This window comes from Ursus americanus, chromosome 4 (assembly GCF_024610735.1).
Source record: "Ursus americanus isolate L20-20 chromosome 4, mUrsAme1.1.p, whole genome shotgun sequence".
Taxonomy (NCBI): domain Eukaryota; kingdom Metazoa; phylum Chordata; class Mammalia; order Carnivora; family Ursidae; genus Ursus; species Ursus americanus.
In genome coordinates, this window is record NC_142130.1 from 9956141 (window position 1) to 9977018 (window position 20878).

A 20878-nucleotide genomic window follows, 5' to 3' on the forward strand; every position below is an offset into this window, starting at 1 on the left:
GAAATTTTATTTCAGTGGTGCTCCATGATAACAATAATTTTTGGTTATTGGGATTGTTTGGTCAATATCTTGGAGTAGGGAAATATTCATGTGAAATATCCTAATGAAATTGCAGTAGCTACCCAAACTCTTATCCACTTCAGTATTAGGTGGACCTTTGGGAAAACTGTTAAGACCCATCTCTTCTGTGTAATCTCAGTATTATTCTTTTAATACCTTCAAATCCATGTTCTGTCTTCATATGCAAATATCTGTGGTTGTGTTTATGTAAATTTTCAACACACATTATTCACTCTAACTACATAAGGCAGTGGGTAGGTATCTAATTTAATTAGAGTGATTTACCCATGGTCTTCTCAGTCAGATGTTCAATACTCTCAAGTGCTTTATGTTCAGCTCAGTGGGGAAAGACCTTAGATGTTTAAGAAGATTCTATTTCTGTAAAATGATTTTTTACCACTAATTTCTCTATCACAAATATATAGCTACTGAGATGGCAAGACAGAGATACGTTACCCCTGTGACATCCATAACCTTAATGGCTGCGAGCTGGCCCGTTTTAACATGACGACCCTGTAAAGAAAAAAAATAATAAAAGATTTTAGTTCTGATAAGCAATGTCCACATTCAGTTCCATCTATAGAGATCAGTTACCTAGATCACTGTTAGAGAATGTGGCTGGGGAAAACGGACACACACACATATACACACACAAATCTTAGTTGCTGTAAGGATCAATTTCCATTTAGTGTTTCCTTTGTAAACCATCTCCATCACTTTGTTTTGGGGTTTGCTTTCATAGTGATTGTTAAGTTAACTGAATAATTTGGTTCTATCTTCTGTCCGAGGTGGTAGGTAAGGGCTTGTGTGGGAGGAAGGGGAGGCAGGCCTGGGTGGAGGTGACCTAAGTATCTCCTTGTCAGAAAATACTTGGTATGTGAAGAAACTTTAGTTTCCTTGATTATGAAAATATCTTGTATTGTCTCAACTGGATAGGATTCTGCTCTTACTTGAGACTGTAAATGTCTCTTTATCTTAAAAGTGAGCCTAAAATAGAACAGATAGTTGTAAGTCCAAATTTGTGATCAAAGAGGCAGCGTTGAGCATAAGCAACTGCTTGCCCAAAGCAGGCATCTTCGGTCTTTGGAACTACCACAGAGTGTCAGCCACACAGAATCAGAAGAGAATGGGGTGTGGTGAGAGGGCAACCTCGGATCAGCAGCTTTCTCTACACTTGCTCCTTGAGAAACTCTCAGACGGTAGCAAAGATGGTCAATCCGCATTACTTCTAAATGCGTTTTATACGTGGCTTCTAAAATACGTTGCAACGATGACTGCTACCAGGCAGTATTCTACTGCCTGCAAGATCAGCTGGATTCAAATACCAGCTGCATGACCTTAGACCAGCCCCCTTACCTTCCCTAACCTTCTAGGCTGCAGTGTCTTCTTCTGAAACATGGAGACAGTGGTACCTGACTCCTAGTATCGCAGTGAGGACTAAATGTGCTAAGGGAGATACAGTGTGTGACGGTGCCTGGCACATGGGAGCCGTCCGCAGATGCGGCCTCTGATTAGTTATGACCCTGTCTTGTGATGAATGTTAAATGTTGTCTTTCCTTCTAGGCTGTATGTTTGATGAAGGCCAGGGCCATGTCTCATCGTTGTAGTCCCAGTGCCCGGAAGGGTGGGTGCTCACCCCACAGCCGGAGTGGCATGGTTATGAATGAAAACAGCAGGTGATGGAGGCATGGATGCTTGTAGATGAGAAGAGGGGATAGGTTAGGTGCTGTTTGCCCCTTTTCTTCTCATCTCTCTCAGCTTTTTACGCCTATTTACTCTCATTCCGATAGCGCTTCCTTCAGCTTTCGACCTCCCATTCTGCTCCCTCCCTTTCCTCCTGGGTCAGGAAAGAGCGAAAAGAAGGAGGCATCAACTCTGTAACCCAATATGGTCAAGGGCACAGCCCCTCCTACTTATTTCAACTTTCAAGACAGTAAGGGAAAGGCCTGGAGTGCTACTGCACAGAGCCCTGGACTGGAATTTCAGAGGCCTGGTTCTTGTCCAGGTTCTGCTCATGACCAGTATGTTCACCTGGGACAAGCGATGTAACCCATCTGGGCCCTCGTTACCCTGTTGCAGAATATGGGGGAAAAGGGCTCAGGGGTTGTGGGGTGGTGGGGGTGGACGAGGCGGAAGGTATCATTGTTACCACCACCCCTTTCCACCCCAAGGAGCATTTGGAAATGCAATTTTCACAATGGCTGAGTGGGAAGAGTAGTGCCACCACAATTCAGCGTCCAGAAGCCAGGAATCCTAACTTCCTGCACAGTTACTCTCACACCTGGGAGAAGCAGGAACAGTGCCCTCTGTTGATAAACACTGAATGGCCTCCCGAGTTGTCCAGGTCCCAGTAGGAGTCTAGGATGCTGTAATGATGACCTTAGCAAAGGAATAAGCAGCTTTTCTGTGGGAATACAGTTGACTCTTGAACAATGTGAGGGTTAGGTTAACTTTTGACTCCTCGAAAACTTAACTACTAATAGTCTACTATTGACCAGAAGAATTACCAATAAAACAGTTGATTAACATATACCTTGTATGTTGTATGGATTATACACCGTATTCTTATAATAAAGTCAGCTAGAGACAAGAAAATGTGATTAAGAAAATCACAAGGAAGAGAAAATCTGCATCTACGTGAACCTCGTGTTGTTCAGGGGCCGACTGTATACAGTCCTCACCATAAGGGCTATCAATCATACCGTAAGCAACGGCTGTTTCTCTACTAAAGCACTAGGGGAGTGTAGGGAAACCAGAGACATATACAGAGCGTCTGCTTGGTGTCCTATAGTTGATTCACCTCGCCGTTCTTCGAGGGGCGCCACACAGCCGGGTAAAGGCAAACACCTGTCTATGGCTTGTACGTCCGCCTGAGACCCGACCCTCTCTCTGCCGTACCGCCTTGGGAGGCTCCCGTCTGCGCTTATCCTGGGGTCTTTGAGACGAAACTGTTTGTGTTCTCTAAATGTACTATGTTGTTTCTTGCCTCTCTGATAATGTGTTTTCTTGGCCTAAGATACCTTTCTCCTCCTGAATCGCCAATAAACTTACTCAATCTTCTTAGATTCAACTCAAGTACCACCTCCTCGGACACCTCACTGTCTAGCCCTCTTCACCTCTGAACATGTCCATGGTTCTATTACTCCATTGAGCCCAAAAGACCAGTGCTCCCTCCTGCCCCTCTCTGTTTTTCCTTCCCACTCTCCCTTCCTTGTCCTCTGACTTCATTTGAGCAGAAGCCCCAGCCCCACCCCCACCAAAAAGAAAAATAAATCTTCAATAGGATCCTCCTGGTTCAAGCAGGGGCTTGACCAGCAAAGTCTGGTCTGCTCTGACCACCAGCTTGTTCGCTTCCTCGGTGGAAGCCCCAGAGGCACCCTTGTCAATACACAGTTTGAGAACGCTACACTTGGTCTTTATCTCCTTAAGAAAAAGGGAATCCTGTCGGAATGAGTAATTTGTCACAAGGACATGTCAACACCTAGTTTTTTCCACCAGCAGCCTGGGAGCCCCAGCAGATCTAGCCCTTGGCCCAGGCCCAGGCCCAAGGCCAGGGAGCCGTCGGAATACAAGCATTCCACTTCATGTTTCAAACACAAGGTATGGGGCAGTTCTTGGTTTGAAAGAAATAAATTAAATATCTGCAACTTTTCTGAATTTCGGATATGGTGTTGTTTTTTGCCTTTGTTTTTATTCTAGTAATGGCTATAATGTCATTGAAGGCAACACTGAGGAAGAAAATAACCTACTTCTCTCCTGTTTTCAATTTCACTCCCAAGCTGAAGAACAGTTCTCGATGGCTCTGACAGATGACTGAATGATACACCTCGGGATGGCAGTTTGGGCTTAAATGAGATCCTGGAGATGGAACAATGAGCAGCCTCGGCTCAGTCCCAGGCACAGACATCCCCCGCACTCTGGACTAGGAAGGCTGCTGAGCTGTCAACTTTGGACAGAGGAGGACCACAGAGGAGGCCGCTTGCCATAAGGTGCCTTTTACGTCACTGGACAATGTCAACCCAAATTAGGATCCAGATTAAGGCCGACTTTGAGGGAATAGCCGGGAGTCAGCTGACCTAAAGATCACTAGAAACCTGAGGCACAGTCACTGTTAGGACAGTGTTTAAAGAGGCAACTTCATAAAATCACAAATAAATTGAGTAGGAAGAGCCCCTAAGGTGTCTAATCCAATACCCTGCTAGAGATGAGGCCAAAATCTCACAGTTCATGAGCTCCTACCCGCAGGATACTTTCTCCTCTCTCCCACTTCTGCCATCCAGCTCCTGAATTAAAACTTCTTATCGTGAAAATTTTAAGAAATTTTTAAACAAACCTTCTTTTCATATCTTACTTCAGGAGTTAAACATTGAACCATTCATCACTATTTCAGGTAGGATTAAATTTTTTTTTTTTTTTTTTTTTTACTTGAGGGCAAGGCAACACAGGAGGATATTATGACAGGAGAATTATAAAGTGAAAATTTAACATTACTCCTAATTTTAATTTATTTCCACTTATGAAGTAATGAAAAATCTAAACATAGACTCCATTTAAATCTGAATCTAAAATACATATTCAGCCAAGGACAAAAAAAAATTTAATTCTGGGGGGAAAAAAAGACTTTAAAGGGAGACAAAAGGGTTAAATTTTTTTTTCTCCACAAAAATTAGAAAAAAATATCTTGTTGGACTGCAGTTGCTGAGTCATTTTTTAATAAAAGAATGAAGTGGTTTTTTTCCCGCTGAAATAACGAACAATAACAAAAATAAAAGGCTAAATCTAGACTAAAAAGCATAATTGGTATTCCAGTAGGACCCAAAGCCTATTGTCAGTCATGTCCCCCAGCATAGGAGGAAGAACGGGCATCAAATCGAGGAGAGCAAAGGGTGTGGGGTCACTCAGAACTGGTGAGTGCGGTCCGGCCCCACCCTCAGACACGCGTCCAAACACAACTCTGCTCCCCTCTTCCTTTCTTCTACCTGAGGTTAAAAAATACATATGCTGATTCTTGTTCTTTACAACATAACACTGCAGGGAAATCCAAATCACTCAAGGATTATAGTACTCTACCCCTTTACCTCCTCCCTAAAATGAATGCAAAAGAAAAACAATGGTTTTGTCTGAAATAGCCAGGTAAGCCTTGGCTCTGTTATTGCTGTTCTTTTCTAAGGAACAGCAAGATGGCTTTAGAGCCGCTAGCCTGAGGCTAGCCTGGAAGAAAGAGTACTTTCATTTCTAGGTCACTGAAATACATTTGTTTCCAGCAGAGCACAGGAGCAAACTGGGTTTGTGGAAAATGCAGACACTCTACCTACTATTTCCTTCCCTGCTGTCCAAGGACACACACACACAGAGGTAGAATGTTTTTAGCATCTCGTGTTTAGCTTAGATTAGATCTTGCCTTTATTAAGACTTCTTCACTTTCCTAATTGTAAGCGAGTGCCCTACCTTTTTGGTTCCACAGCATCCTACATGAACCGTACTGATCATATCCAATGCTGTGATTTTTCAAAATGTGCTTCACAAGAACCATGAAAATTGGGGCGCCTGGCTGGCTCACTTGATAGAGCATGTGACTCTTGATCTTGGGGTCGTGAGTTCAATTCTCATGTTGGGCATTGAGCTAACTTAAAAACAAAGAAACACACAAAAACCCCACAGAGAACCATGACAATAAACCAAATCAAATGGAAAAAAATCAGAGTGTATCACATGTGGTTATGGCTATTCTTTCGTGGATCAAATGTCATAGTTATGTCTATCTATTTATCCATCTATTTATCCATCATTAATGCTATAGGGCACCACCCAGATTCTCCCTTCAAGACTGAAATATCTGACAGCTCCCAGCTAGTTTGATCCCTGGGAACTGGCCTCAACCACAAAAAGCACTGCCAAAGTCACAGTCCCTTCTGGAGACAGCCAAATCAATGACTGGTTGACCCGGGAGTAGAAAGGCCCAGCCCTCTTCTCTTAAAGTGGGACAATTCTGAAGGACCATCTCAGTTCCTGACCTCCGCCAGGGATGGCCGTGGTTTTTGTAAGACTGCACCACAGTGACACTCTTTCTTCTGCACAGTTCTGTTTTCTTCATAGATGTAGACCCTGAGACCACTCCCCAGTGAAATTCCTGCATGTAAATCTCCCTCTCAGGGTCTGTTTCTGGGGGAACTCTACCTAAGACAGTTGGTGACAGGAATGGCCCAAGGAAACAGGCTTTAAGAGTAGCTGTCAAGGAGACCCCCATCAGTGGTGGCAGTGGCTCCTGGATAGCCCCTAGCATGCTTTAGCAGTGTCACAGTCAAGACTGTTCACTACTGGGGAACTGGAGTAGGATAGGGGTGCCAAAGAATACACTAGTGACTCCAACATCTCAGACGTAGAGAGGTCCAGAAGAAAGAGTAATTTTAAAAAATGGAATCAGATGGCTTTTGCTGAGAGCCCCTGATGTGCTAGAGAAAAACAATGAAAAGCCAAGAGCAATTAATCACCAACATAAGGCAACCTGTGAAAATCATCAGGGAGGTGTGGTTAAAACCTGAGGCCTGTCTTTAAGTAAGATAGGAACATCACTGCTGCAGGCTCAGAGGGGTTGGGGAAATCAGAGATTTCAAGCTCTGAAGTGCTTCAGCTTGGATGTCTTCATTCCAAGCTTCAGAGCCTTATTCCTTCCCAACTGGACTTGAACTGAGGATTCAACCTTTTTCTTCTACCCTGATAATTAATTCCTGAGTCTGGTCCTCAGCTTTTTCTACTCTCAGACTGTAGAAGATAAGAGGTTTTTTTAAAATGCCACCCAAAATTTTGGTAAAGGGACAACAGCAGCAGTCAAGCCTGAGAAGGCATGGTAGGCATGTCTTAGATGTCTCAGTCACCCCAACAAGTCAGCCATACAGACCAGCAAAGATGCTAACCAGGGAGAAGAGAAGTAAAATGGAGAGGAGAGGAGGGAAACGATGAGCCTAGGTTGCAACCATCAGATAAGATGCAATTGGGGCTTCTTATAACTTTGTCAAGGAAAAGAGACCAGCTAGAATACTAGAGGAGCTGTTTCCAGACTTATACAAAACAAGCAGGTCCCAGCATCACAAGAGATTGGCTGTAGTGGCCACTGTGGAGGGCCATCCAGATCCCTTCTTCAGGACTGAAGTGTTCTGCTCCTCTCTGGGAGCTGTCCCTCACCAAGGAGAAGAACTGGACCCAAGGTCATGCTCCCTGCCTAAAGTAATGCCCCTTACCTGGAGGCAGCAAGCGTTCAATGACTGGTCCATGTAGGACTATAAAAGCTTACACCACTTATGTCAAGATGGAACAATTCTGAGGGGCCATTCCAGCTCTGAAGCTCCTTTTTGGGATTGCTTTCAATTTCTTTCTCTGCTCAAATCTGTCTTCACTCTCCCATAGGTATTGATTCTGAGATCACGCCCCAAAATACTTCCGACAATCTCTGTCCTCAAAATTCATTTCCCAGGGAACTCAATCAAAGACTCCATCCTTGGGGTGTGAGGCTCAGTCAGTTAAACATCTGTCTTCAGCTCAGGTCGTGATACCAGGGTCCTGGGATCAAGCCCCACATTGGGCTCCCTGCTCAGTGGGGAGGCTCTTCTCCCTCTTCTCCCTGCTCCTGCTCTCTGTCGCTATCTCTGTCCCTATCTATGTCTCTCTCTCTCTCAAATAAAAAAATAAAATCTTAAAAAACAAAACCACACACAAAAAACGAAAGACTCCATCCTTCCACCTACTTTCCCTCCTTCCTTCCTTCCTTCCTTCCTTCCTTCCTTCCTTCCTTTTCCTTTTCCTTTTTCTTCTCTTCTCTTCTCTTCTCTTCTCTTCTCTTCTCTTCTCTTTCTCTTTCTTGATATTAATGTACAATATTTCTTACTGGATCTGAGGTGAAAGTTTTTTTTTTTTTTTTTTTTACAAAGGCTCTGACCTAAAGGATAAACAGAATGAACTAAGTCAAGTGTTAGGAAATATATCCAGATAATGGGAACAGCATGTTCAAAGGTCCTGTTATGTTACATATTTGAGCATTTCAGTAACTAAAAGTAGGCCAGTAGGCCAGAGTAGAGAGAAAGTGTCTAACAAGTCCATGCAGGGCCTCACAGGCTATTTTGAGCAGCCCTGCCTTTACCCTAAGACCAAGGGGCAACCACTAAAGGGTCTGAAGCAAGGGTTTAAAGTCACCAAGTTTGCATTTTGAAAAGATTGCTCTAGGGGTAGAGCAGAGAATGGAGGCCACAAAAAAGATGATGGAAAAATAGCATTTATAATGTTACTTAGCCATTAATTCAGCTGAGAGAGGATGGCGACTTGAACTAGGATGGAAGGGAGAGGGTGAAAAGTGGATGGAGTCAAGAGATTTTCTACAGAACTTGGGAATGGCTTAGATACATATTTACCCTGTACCTCCCACCGTGCTCTTGGCACAGCAGGGACTCAGAGTAAATATTTGCGAACTAGTGGACTGAAACAAGTAGTGAGGGCTGAGGGGTGTTTTCAGGTTCTTGGTCCACACCACCCATATGTCCACATCGGTTTCTCCCAGTTCGCCCCATTTCTATCCAGGGCTAAAGTGTACAGGAGCAGACGGGGGGGAGGGGCTGTGAGCAAGAATTTCAATCATCTCACTCATAAATAAGACATGAGAAGCTGAATTTGGTGGATGAAGTTCCCTTAAACTCGACAGATAGGCCCATCTACTTCCCCCCTCCACAGATCACAGAGACTAGCGGTTGGTTTCAGCCTTCCCTCTGGGCTATAAACGATGAGAGTGCAGTGAACTCTTGATGCTCTGGTCGCAGTTAAGATTAAAGCATAGTTGAGATACCTATCTGGACATCTTCAAGAATGCTACCTTTCTTTGATAGAACATGTCTCGAGGCAACGAAGTAGGCAAAACAACCTATGAAAAGACTCCAACGATCCTTCTAATCAAGGAACAGGGATGGTCACAGGATCTATTTGGACCAGTGTCTACTCCTAGGGTTTCCCCAGGTTAAATAAGGACTTTATTTTTCCTTGGCCTGCGTGTGCCATCCATCAGTAGCTTAAAAAAGTCCTGTTCTCCACTCTGCAGAGCTGCGATCCAGCCATCACTGCTCCCAGACTTGCGGCAAGGATGGAGTAAGGCTCGACACAGGCCAGTTCCCAAGCAACCGCTCCCCATCTCAACACCACTCACTGTGAATTCCTCTGCTTGGCACCCCGGCCAGGCAGAAAATGGATGGTTTTCAAGATTGTTCAGGGATGGGCCAACTGAGAACTGAGGCATGCTCACAGACACGGGGTGGGGAAGAAAAGACTGTCTCATTTTTCTTTGTTAGAAACTAGGATTCCTGTCTTCAGGGCTGCCAGTTTGCCTCAGTTGATAAATCAAAATGTATGATTAAAGGGAAAAAAATCAAATAGTCACAATTTTTAGCAGACAATAGTTAATGTATGCAGATTCCATGGCAGGGAGCCTGATGCCTGTACCCAGGAAAGGCACGCGCAGCTGAAGTGACAGCAGAGACGAGGCAGACAGGCTGCAGGGTGACGAGAGCTCAAAAAAGTAGCAGAACCAGTCTCTTGGCCATGGCCGTAAGCCAAGAACACACTTCCCAGTAACCTCTTCTCTCACTCCCCCCAAAAAAGGGGAGCACAAAACCAAAGATCTTATGAGCTCCCCTCTAATTTATGCCACGGAATTATCACAATCTTTGGTGGCTTTTATACATTAATTGCTGGGAAGATAGATCCTCCCAGAAATTTAAACCCCCTAGATGGAGGGGTGCAAAAGATGGAGAAAAAAACCTGTGTATGCAGCCAACTCCTAAGCCTCCCCAGGGTCCCACCCCCACCCCCCCAAAAGCCCTCCCTATTCCCTGAATCAGAGTGGTCCCTGCAGATATAGATGGCATTTAAAAGCCCTGGTTCCTGAACACAGTTCAGAATGAAGTGTATACTCAACTTCAGTAAAAGGAGGAAAATAAGGACCCTGTGGCTTTTTTTTTTTTCTCCAGAAAAGCCAGAGGTATTTGGCTTAAATAGGTTTCTTTAAAATTTTTGGTGGAAAACTATCCTTAATGAAATGTTCTTAATTTTTAAAACATAAAAGTAAACAACTTTATGTTGATTCTCAGTGGTTGTTTTTGTTTTTTTAACTGGGGTTTTCTTATTGGGTGAGATTTTATAGTACTCTGAAATCTGAGAGTCCAAGCAGTGTCTTTTTTTTTTTTTAATCAGTTAATTAACATAGAGTGTAGTATTCGTTTCAGAGCACAGGGTCTTAAAATACAGGGGTATTGTATGATGGAGAGGTCAACAATCCCCTGAAGATGCCTCTTGAGAGCTGACAACGGGCAGCGTGAATGATCCTGGAACCAGCTTGTCTCTCCCCTGAGTTCCCTTAGCTCCCGATACCTTGGACCTTCAGCCCACCAGGCACGTGGCTGCTGTGCGCTGGGAGCAAAAGCTCCTCAAAGGCAGGGACTCGGCCTTATGTTTGCTTAATCCTCTGTCGTTGCCTAGGACAGCATCTGACAGAGAAGCTGCTGAATCCCACCTGGACACAGCAAGTTTCTAGGCCTGGTGGACCTTGGAAGCTGCCTCAAATCACAGTGGACAGAGAGACTCCAGCGATCCGTCCTGGCTTAACCTGGGAGAAGCATGATAGAACTTAGAGAAATGTCTACTTAAGAAGGCAGATAGCGTCCTCTTAAGAAATACGGGACTGTATGGCCCCCAGTACGGTAACTGAAGGAAAAGGCCACATGGTCCGATAGCAGTATTTTGCTCAAGAAGGTTTTGTTTTGGTGTTCTTTTCCAAGTGCTAAGCAACACACTGGGTCACTGGAGTGAGGCCTGGAGGTGTGAGCAGACATTAGCATTCTGTAGTTCACGATCTCACAATTTACTTGACTGAGGAAAGGGTCAGGGAGAGAAAGCTGTGACCAGAGAGAAGCCAGGCCCAGACCCTGCCCTGCTCAAGTTCCTCCGTCTCTGCCTTCCCTTTTCCTGAGAGAATACTAACCCACGGACACATCTAACTGTTCTTAGAGAAGGGCAGCTCATTTTGTCGGAGTTTCACTCCACAGCTCTCTCAGGACGGACGACTTCAGGGGGGAACTCTGTCTTTCCCCCAGGATCTCGGACAGACCCTTCTGCTCACTCCATCCCACTTCCCGGCTGCAGATTAAGGAGATACATTATGTTCTCTCCCTAGTCCTGCATCGGTTTGTCAGTTACAGCCCAACACCAGCCCTGTCTTTTTGGAGATTTACAACCACGTGGTCAGGAGTGGGCGGGTTGGCTTTGCACCACGAGGCAGCACAGGCAGCAAGGCAGAGATAAATAACAATGATGATGATAAAAAAGACAGTGCTGCATTTCATTTCACCTAATTTATGGCTTCAATAGGAAGCCGTTCTACCCACAGTGCCGTCTGGGTTACTTAATAACAGCGCGTCTGTGGCAGCAGCAAGATCAGGTCTGGACGCTTGGAGTTATGGGGGAAGAAAAGAATGGCACCAGTGTGGTAAGGAAAAAAACAAAGGGAAAGGACCACTGGGTCCCCGGCTATCGTTCTCGGGCAGCAGGGACACAAAGAGGGACCCACTTGACTCTTTATCAGGGCTGTTGATGAATAAACTCTCTCCCACAGTGTCCTCAAACCTCCAGAAGTTTTCATTAAAACAAAAGAAATGTCAGCAGGAGAAGCACTGGAATATAATTAGGGCCCACCAAATCTAAAGTAATGCGGGGAAAAAAGACTAGTAATGAAAGGGAAGCTTTCATGTTCTTACTGAATCCCTGCTCTGTTGCTGACACAAAAATCAATTTCAATAGGCTTTAGTTGTATCTGAGCAGGAACGCAGGCGACAGATGAAATTTAGTGAGCAATTTACTGGAGTCATAATGATTCCCAGGGAAAAAAGACCATAATGACTGCTTCCAACCAAATGCCTCCTCTGTAAGGACTCTGTAAGAATGTGTATGTGCGTAGATAGATGATATGGGTATGAGTATGGGTGTGGGTGTAAGTATGGGTATGGGTACATGTATGCATATGGGTATGGTGAGATGTGTATGGGTTTGGGTATAGGCGTGGGTGTGGGTATGGGTCTAAGTATCGGTATGAGTATCGGTATAGGTATGAGTATGGGTGTAGGTGTGGGTATGGGTATGGTATAGGTATAGGCATAGATGGGGGTGAATTTTAAGCAGTCATATATGTTTTATACTAAAAAAATGTAGTTAAATTCTCTATCTCACCCCATTTAAAGGGTAGTTTTCATTCAGCCCCCAAAAGACGTTTGGGGGTGTCTGGGGACGTTTTCTGATGGTCAGGACTGGTACTACTGATGCCTCGTGGGTAGAAGATGCTACTGGACCTTACATGATGCACAGCACATTCCCCTCCCCCAACAGAGACTCGTTGGGCTCAAAATGCCAATGGAGCCAAGACTGAAAAACCCTGCTTTAGAAGAATTCGACATTGAATAGGTGCTCAATGAATGCTGAATTCTATTAAAAGTCATATTCTCCACAAGGTCACAAAGATCAAAAGCTAAGGCCTTGTCCTTAGGGATCTCCCATAGCGGGTGAGAGGAGAGAGAGAGGTGGCATTGTTCTTTCTTTGCTTAGCAGCATTTACAAATGAGGGACGTATTTCTCAAATTCCAACACCCATGGTCTTCTGGAACACAGGTAATACCCAATGGCCCATAAGACCACTTTCCATCTGGTTTTTGTATGTGTAAGAGACCCATTCCAAGATCTTCCTGTCTCCTAATTAAGGAGCGTTTTCTAAATTAAAACAAACAAACAAAAACCCTAATAAAGTAGCATTGGGGCTAGACAGAATTTGGTTTATGATATTTGCACACAGAGGTATAATTTTGCTAATTACATTAATTTCTGAAAGAATAGCCTATTTTCATTTCTCAACAACTTTTTATAGTGTGTGTGTGTTCTTTCCCCCTTTTTCAAATGGTTAGTTATAGTTTTTAATTATTGGCAGCTCGATTCAGGAATACATTGTTTGTTTGATTAAAATATAAATCAAGGGGAGTCCTGGGTGGCTCAGTCAGTGAGGGACCTGCCTTCAGCTCAGGTCATGATCCCAGGGTCCTGGGATCGAGCACCGTGTTGGGCTCCCTGCTCAGTGGGGAGCCTGCTTCTCCCTCTTCCTCTGCCCTTCCCCTGCTCTGGCTTGCTCTTTCTCGCGCACACACTCTCTCTCACTCTCTCATAAGTAAATGAATAAAATCTTAAAAAAAAATAAAGTATAAAATATAAAATGATGATGAAACTGTAAGAGAATAAAGGTGCTTGCTTTTCTCCAACGTAAGTTCTTCAAACGAAGGGATATAGGAATCTTGCCGTTGCTGTTGATCTGTTTCCAAGAAATAAGGAAAGCATAACTTGGTATTTGTAGAAAGAATAAGATGAGCAGCGTTATGCTTTATCAGTGACAACCATTCACCACCTTTTAGTTCCCTGCGGATTCAGGAACTCAAGTCTCTTGAAGGCGGCCAAGGAATAACATCCAAATACGGATCCCCACACAGCGTCTGACAGGAGTGATGACGGCACAGTAATGGCTCCACCTGCAACAGCCTGAGACCCAGATCCCTGCAAAGGCTGAAAAATCTCTCTCCCCCTAACAGAAGTCTTCTGTGTCAGCACAGACTGCATTAGCGATTGTGCTTTCCAGGCGAAGGCCTGCAAATCCGTCTCTGGGTAGGAGGGCAAGAGGACAAAAAGGACGCTTGAAAGCAGAATGCCAGTTTATGAATGCAGGACAGCTCCTACATACTCATAATCTTTCAAACTGGTGGCCACCAAGGACAACAGCAATTTGTCAGCAGGCACATCCGTCCCTGGGAAGCTAGCTGCTGGGAGCAAGAACTCATGTGCCTCTCAGAAACACACGCCCTCCATCCGACAATAAGGCTGAGAACACTCCTGCCTGGAATCTGGGGGAGAGGGGTGAAATATGGTAACACCGTGAGAAACAACTTGGGCTTTTTTAGGCGAATATGACGTGTCCTGAGCTCTGGGCAGGCTGGAAAGGGCGGGTAGCTGACTAGCTCAAAAATACACTGCCTTCCAGCTAAATTTAGCTGATCTGACTTTGACCTGTCAGGTAGCTTCCTCTCAAGGGGGACAAGGTTTCCCTGACTCCAGTGAAATTCTCTCCCACCACATTTTTATGCCTCCCGCTTAGACTGACTGATGAGGGATGGTGAGAAGGGCAAGGAGAGCATCTTGCTGACTTCCCTCAACATCTTCTCTTCTCAAGCAGGGCTTTCCCCTGGTCTAGGAGAGAGTCAGCGAGCTGAGCTGGGGCTCCACAGCTCCTACAGAGGAGTGTGGAAATCAAGAGACAAGGCTTGGGAGGAGGTGTGAGGTGCCCTTGTATGATTTCCCGGGTCTAGAGCTACTTTTGGTCAATAGTTTCCTTATCTGTAAAACAGGTATAAAATAATAAGGATTAACTTAATATATATAAACACGCTTGCTACAGTGCCTGGGTAAATGATGGGGATGTGGCGAGTTTTTAGTGTTACTGCAGGGTTCTATTTGCAGCCTCATCTCCTGTTACTCCCCCACCCCACCCCGGCTCACTCTGCGCTCCAGGCACAGAGCCTGTCCCCCTTCCCTCCGCCATGTTGTCACTCTCCTCCCGCTCTGCTCCTTCGCCTGCTTCCTTCAGATCCTGACCCAAAAGTCACCTTCTCCAGGAGTCCTTTCCCGGCCATCCTATCTAAAACTTCAACTCTGCCCTCTTACTGCCCGCCTTCCCTGCTTGACTACCATCTAACAAATTACGTTTTGCTGATTTATCGTGTGTATTGGACATCTGTCTCCAGAATGGGGGCGTCTTGAGGGTGGGCCCTTCTCTGTGTGTTGGGCACTACTCCAGCCTCAGTAGCGGATCGTGCCTACACAGAGTGGGTACTCGGCAGGTAGACACCGTCTGAATGAATGGCCAACCTCTCTGTGGAAACATTTTTCCAAGTCCCTCGGTTCTCTCTTTTAAAGAGCACAGCAGCTCTCACTTGAAGGCATAACAACTGTGACGGAACAAGTACCATCATCAGATGAGGCTACTGAGGCTCAGCGAAGCAAGGTACTTGCAAGGCCATAATTTCCTTTCAGACTGGCCTTGCATCTAAGTAAGCCAAGCAAGAAGGTACCACCTCCATCTTTTTCCCTAAAATTCTCCCTAAAGCTGAAAGGGTAAAGAACAGAGCTATAAATTCAAATGCCTGAGAGTCTGAGTATATATTTTATCTAGGAAGACTGGTGTAACTATATGTAACTGCTTTTATTTAGATATTAACAACACGATTGATGAGTTACATAATACAGAATATTGAAACACTACTGCTAGCAGCAGCCGACAGATCAACCTTAACAGGTAGCAATTAACGACCCAGCTGTGCTTTTTGAACCGACCGAGCTGTGCTTTTTGAACCAAAGAGAACATCTGATAACCTTCCCTTGACAGAAATACGGAAAGATGGAGCTAGCAACTTTGCTTAAACCTTTTAGACCCCAATCAGCTAAGGTCACCTGCACAAAACAATGAGGAATTGCCTTTCCTTCCTCTTCCTCATTTCCAGCTGTGGGATAGGGATAGAGATATAGCCTCAGATGCACATATCCAGTCTGATTTAAACCTAGTTGCCAGGACCTGATTTCTCTCTCCTGGGGCCTTACGTACTTGCCTACTATCCAAAAGATTGGTATCAGTCTGCATTCCCTTGGCATTTAACTCAGTAATCTTGCAAGTGCAACAATAGTGGTTTATTTCTTCGGTGGCTTCTGTCTTCAGAAGGGATGGTAAGAAAATCAAAATGGTGCTCATTCAAGCAAATAACTGAACTAAGAGTTTTTAGTTACTTAAATACACCATATGATATCTCAGTAACTCCTAACTAGAAAGTCTGTCTTAGATTTAATAAACCATAAAATGATTATAATTTAAAGATTGCAATTTAATGCCAATAATACAATATATTAATTTATTAATCATTGATGGACATTCTACAGTTCATAGATCTGACTACTGAAATTACATAAGAATTGTACCTATTATGCTTAAAAAGCTTAAACTGTACTTTAAAAATACATTAAATTTCTATTTTTACACTTTTTAATGTTTTCAAAAATCTTTTTTGAGAAGAACAGATTTTAGAAAACAAATTCAAAAGTCATGAAAAATCTTTGTAAGAGAGTAAATGCAGTGGACCTGAAGGAGTAAAAAATACATATATTCTATTCAGAATCTGATCTGTTTTCAATTTTTCAACAAGGCTCTAGGCAAATCTCTTTAATTTTTCATGTACTTCCTAAAGAAAGAAAATGGAAATACTCGTTACACCGGTTTTCCCTTACGGGACAAAAATGTAAACAGAAGGAACCAGATAGTGAGTTCTTATGACTCACCTTAGCAAGTCAACACTTCATATGTATTGTTCATGATCGCTTCCAATGGAGCTGTCTGACCTTGACAGTTTCTGTTCCAGTCTCACAATATATCATACATACAATCAGTACCATATTTCACTATTAAGCAAAATGACATCAATAAAAAACTTGCCAGAAAGGAATCATTTCTATAAATTGAAACGGATTTCAGTGCACATCGGAATGTGGTTAAGTTTTTACAAAGAAAGGTCTTATGGGGGTCACCTGGGTGGCTCAGTTGGTTAAGAGTCCAGCTCTTGATTTCAGCTCAGGTCATGATCTCAGGGTCCTGGGACGGAGGGCCCTGAAATCATGACCTGAGCCTCTGATGGAGGACTCGCATTGGGCTACCCTCTCAGCAGGAAGTCTGCTTGTCACCCTCTGCCTCCGCCCCTCCCCCTGCAGGTTCTCTCTCTGAAATAAATAAATCTTAAAAAAAAAAAAAAAAAGAAAAAGAAAGGTCTTATGAAGAAAATATACTAATTTCACATAAAATGAGCAGAACAATTATAATAATTTTTTTTTAAGAAAAACGTTCTTACCCTAGTGATAAGTCACATAGTTACACAACTCCAAGAGACACCAGTCTTATTCTTTTCTGTATGAATGGAGTTTCCTGGAGTTGACCAGGATGGCAGCCCTGTTGATTAAAATGTAAACTCACAGGCTATTTACTAAGCCTCTACTGTACATAAAGTGCTGTGTCCATCTCTGAGGGTGTGAATCATCATCAGCATCATCAAAATTATTAAAATTTCCTACACTAGTTTAATTTCATTTTAATAAATTTTACTCCGAAAAGAAGATTTAAAGAAATGTAAGGTTTTTTTTTCACCTGTTTGCTCCATTTTCAGAAGCTTCCTCAAAATTAACCATGACCAACATAAAATCATGGCATGTCGTTTTGGAGAAGCCATCATTAAAAACAAAATTCTAATATATGTTGGCCTTATAAGTCACAATTATTACCTAGAAGAAAAATAGCAAGAAAGAAATCTAACTTATCTCATTGAGAAAGAACCATTTTTATTAGATCCAGAATATCCTTCCCTAATTTACTTTGTGAGGTCCTCCAAAACAACCCTAATGCAGAAAAACAGGTTGAAGAGGACTGAGATTCCTACAGAGGCTGTTTTCTAAGGCCACGACACAATCTAAATTTTGCGCTTTGTACTATACTATTCTCAGATTCTATTTTACTCTAATAATCGGGATTCTAATCCATTCTTAAACATAGTCCATTATCCTGGGGAGGGGGAACTTTTCTCAAATTGTTTAATAAATAGTAGCAAAACACAGGACTTCCTGAATTCTTTTTTTTTTCTTTGCTATTGTATAACATCTTTATTTTTTCCAGCTTTATTTACAAAAATCCTACATATAACACTGTGTAAATTTAAGGCGTACACGGTGTTGATTTGATACATTTATATATTGCAAAGAGATCGCCCTCATAGCATTAGCCAAAACCTCCATCCTGTCATATACTTACCATTTCCTTTTTGCGTAAGGACATTTAGGATTTACTCTTAGCAACTTTCAAGTATATAAAACAGCATTAAGTGTATCAACATACTCTGCATTAGATCTCTAGAGCTTGCTAATCTTATTTTTTAAATTTTATTTTATTATTATTGTTTATTATTATGTTACGCTAGTCACCATACAGTATGTCACCCTGCATTCAAATTCGTATTTGCCAGCCCAAGATCACTCGCTAGTCCGGTCACATACTATTTCTGCCACAGCTTTAGGTGAACATACTATTAGGAAAAATATCACTCTTTTCAACTTGACGTTTAATTTACTGGCTTCTGTGTTACAAGGGTCATTATGATTGTATTTTACTAATTGACACACCCATATTTGTTATACTTCACCTACGAGAAAAACTAAAAAAACTAATTCAATGGCAATAGTATAACAACAACTTGCTGGTTCTCTATAGAGCATGTTTAGGTTTCAGCAAGAGACCTGAAATTATTATGGGATTTTGAAAAAAAGAGCAAGGAGGTTAGGTCGAGCAATCTGTATAAGCTTCCTAACTATACTGCTTTTCAATACACCATTAACTATTTATAAACAATTTTTTTCTGCATTGTCAATATTCTTTTTTTTTTTTTTTAAAGATTTTATTTATTTTATTCGACAGAGAGAGACAGCGAGAGAGGGAACACAAGCAGGGGGAGTGGGAGAGGAAGAAGCAGGCTCATAGCGGAGGAGCCTGATGTGGGGCTCGATCCCGTAACGCCGGGATCACGCCCTGAGCCGAAGGCAGACGCTTTAACCGCTGTGCCACCCAGGCGCCCCATGCATTGTCAATATTCTCACAGACTCTTAGGAAATACGGTGTTAAAGCAAATGACTGGGGGAAGGAAGTTGGAATAAAAGGACATAGTGATGTGAGTCTGATGAACTTCTATTTCCATTGTGTCTAAAGGAGCTGGCTGCGTAGGGATTTGGGTCCCATGGAACAAAGACCTTTTCACTCTTCGATACTGCACGTAGGTAAAGATGTAAATACCACAAACCCCAACAACCTAATCAAAGTTAGGGAAGTCAGAGGATTTTGCGACAGTGACCTGAATGGTTTGGTAAACAGAAACTACTGGGGAAAGACAGCAATACATTTATGATATTACAGCCTAAGGAGCAGGCTGGGCAAAAAATATAATGACAAACAGTAAATATATGCTGTTGCTAAAACTGCTGACCATCTTTCTGTATCAAAAACAAGAGAAATAATAGATTTAAGCCATAATTTAAAATTTCTAATTTTCTTACAGATTTATGTAGGTTATCAAAGGGTTGGAGTTATGTAGGAAGGGTGGGACATTTTTTGAAGATTACTTCTGCAAAGACAGAATTAGATCCTCATGATTTTGGTGTGAAGATGGTATCATAGTACTCCAGAATGGAAGAAGGAAAGACTAGATTAGATTTTTTTTTTAATTTGTGTAGTAATTTATACAGTTTATACATTTATGCCGTATAGATCATCTCATTTGATTCTGATCATTTTCCTTAAAGGAAAGTTCTTACTCTAATACCAATATGAGTAAAATGTTATTTCTTGCCCTCGGGGGACTTACAGGCATAGCTTTCCTCCATCACACATTTGTAATATTGTGCGTATTTTAATATAAGTAAATGGACATCAAGTCCTGTTGGAAGTAGTAGGGAAAAGAGAACTGGAGACGGGGAGCAGGAAAAGAGTAGCAGTCAGCGTTTGTGTAGGGCAGCCTGGGCAACAGAAGGAGCAGAGGCAAGGAGAGGCCAGGAAAACCAAGTAGAGAGCGAAGAGCTGTGTGGCGAATGAGAAAGCGTGAGCGGGAGCACGTGAGAGCGTGCTGCCCACAGGGTTCATAAAGCCGGCTCAGACTGCTCTGCCACTTTCTGGACGTCTTGGACAAAGCTAACCCTGTGCTCTGGGGAAGCGAGGTGAGAAATGCATAATGAGGCTGCCCTGAGCTGAACCTGCTTAGATAAACATCATCCCCCAAACCCTTCCCAAGTCAAGTAAAAAGGTACATCTTTTGACACAAAAGTGGAAACTAAGATGACTCAACAATTATGAGGAATAAATTAGACCCTCTGAACACTCAGGTAAAGAATCAGTCAGAGAAAATGTGTCTTCATAGTCATACTTCCAAACAAGACAGATTCTAATCACTTTAGTAAAGAGAGAAATAATAAGTGTGTAGCAATCATAGCTGCTAAGTGAAAATTATTATTAATAATTAATACCTACTTCATGCTTACTATGTCAGGCATTGTTTCAAGCATTCTACATATATTAACTCATCATAACAAGCTATGAGGTAGGTATTATTATTATCCTCATTTTACAGACAAGGAATCTAAAGCACAAAGAAATTATATGACTTGCCCCAAATATCTATTATTTAAGATAGGTAGCATCTTAAATACTACTTAAATTACTTAAGATATGTAACACTGACATTCATTTCACTGACAGCATTTTCCTTATTGCTTCATTTTAGTAAACAAAAAATACTTCTCAAGGCTCTTGGGAGTTCACTTACAGCCTTACTCTTTCTAGCACTGGGTTCTTTCTCAAGATCTTGGCTTTTCGGCTATGATTGCTCAAAATGGAGTTCTCAGCTTGGGAAACTTCAAACATGATGGGCCTATTCCCAAATATTACACATAACTGGAGCTAGAGTTGATGACTCAGACTGGGCTGAACAAGAATGGGAGCGAACGTAAGACTTTAATTCAGTCCTAAATGATCCAAGGGACTAGATCAGGAAAAAGACAGAGAAGGGCATTTAAGGCACTGAGCATAAAGGCACTGATTGACCAACATACTAGGAAGGGTCGGAATCTGTGTATG

The 20878-nt window shown here is 42.8% G+C and overlaps 1 protein-coding gene across 8 annotated transcripts in view; it reads right to left on the bottom strand.

Annotated features, from left to right (window-relative positions):
- The window catches only part of TNIK (TRAF2 and NCK interacting kinase), a 373645-nt gene that overhangs the window by 151049 nt on the left and 201718 nt on the right, over nt 1-20878 (bottom strand). For all 8 annotated transcript variants that reach the window (XM_087861395.1, XM_087861392.1, XM_087861390.1 and 5 more), the window contains exon 3: nt 517-573. In XM_087861395.1, the coding sequence (XP_087717521.1) occupies nt 517-573 (57 nt within the window). The remainder of the gene's footprint in view (nt 1-516; nt 574-20878) is intronic.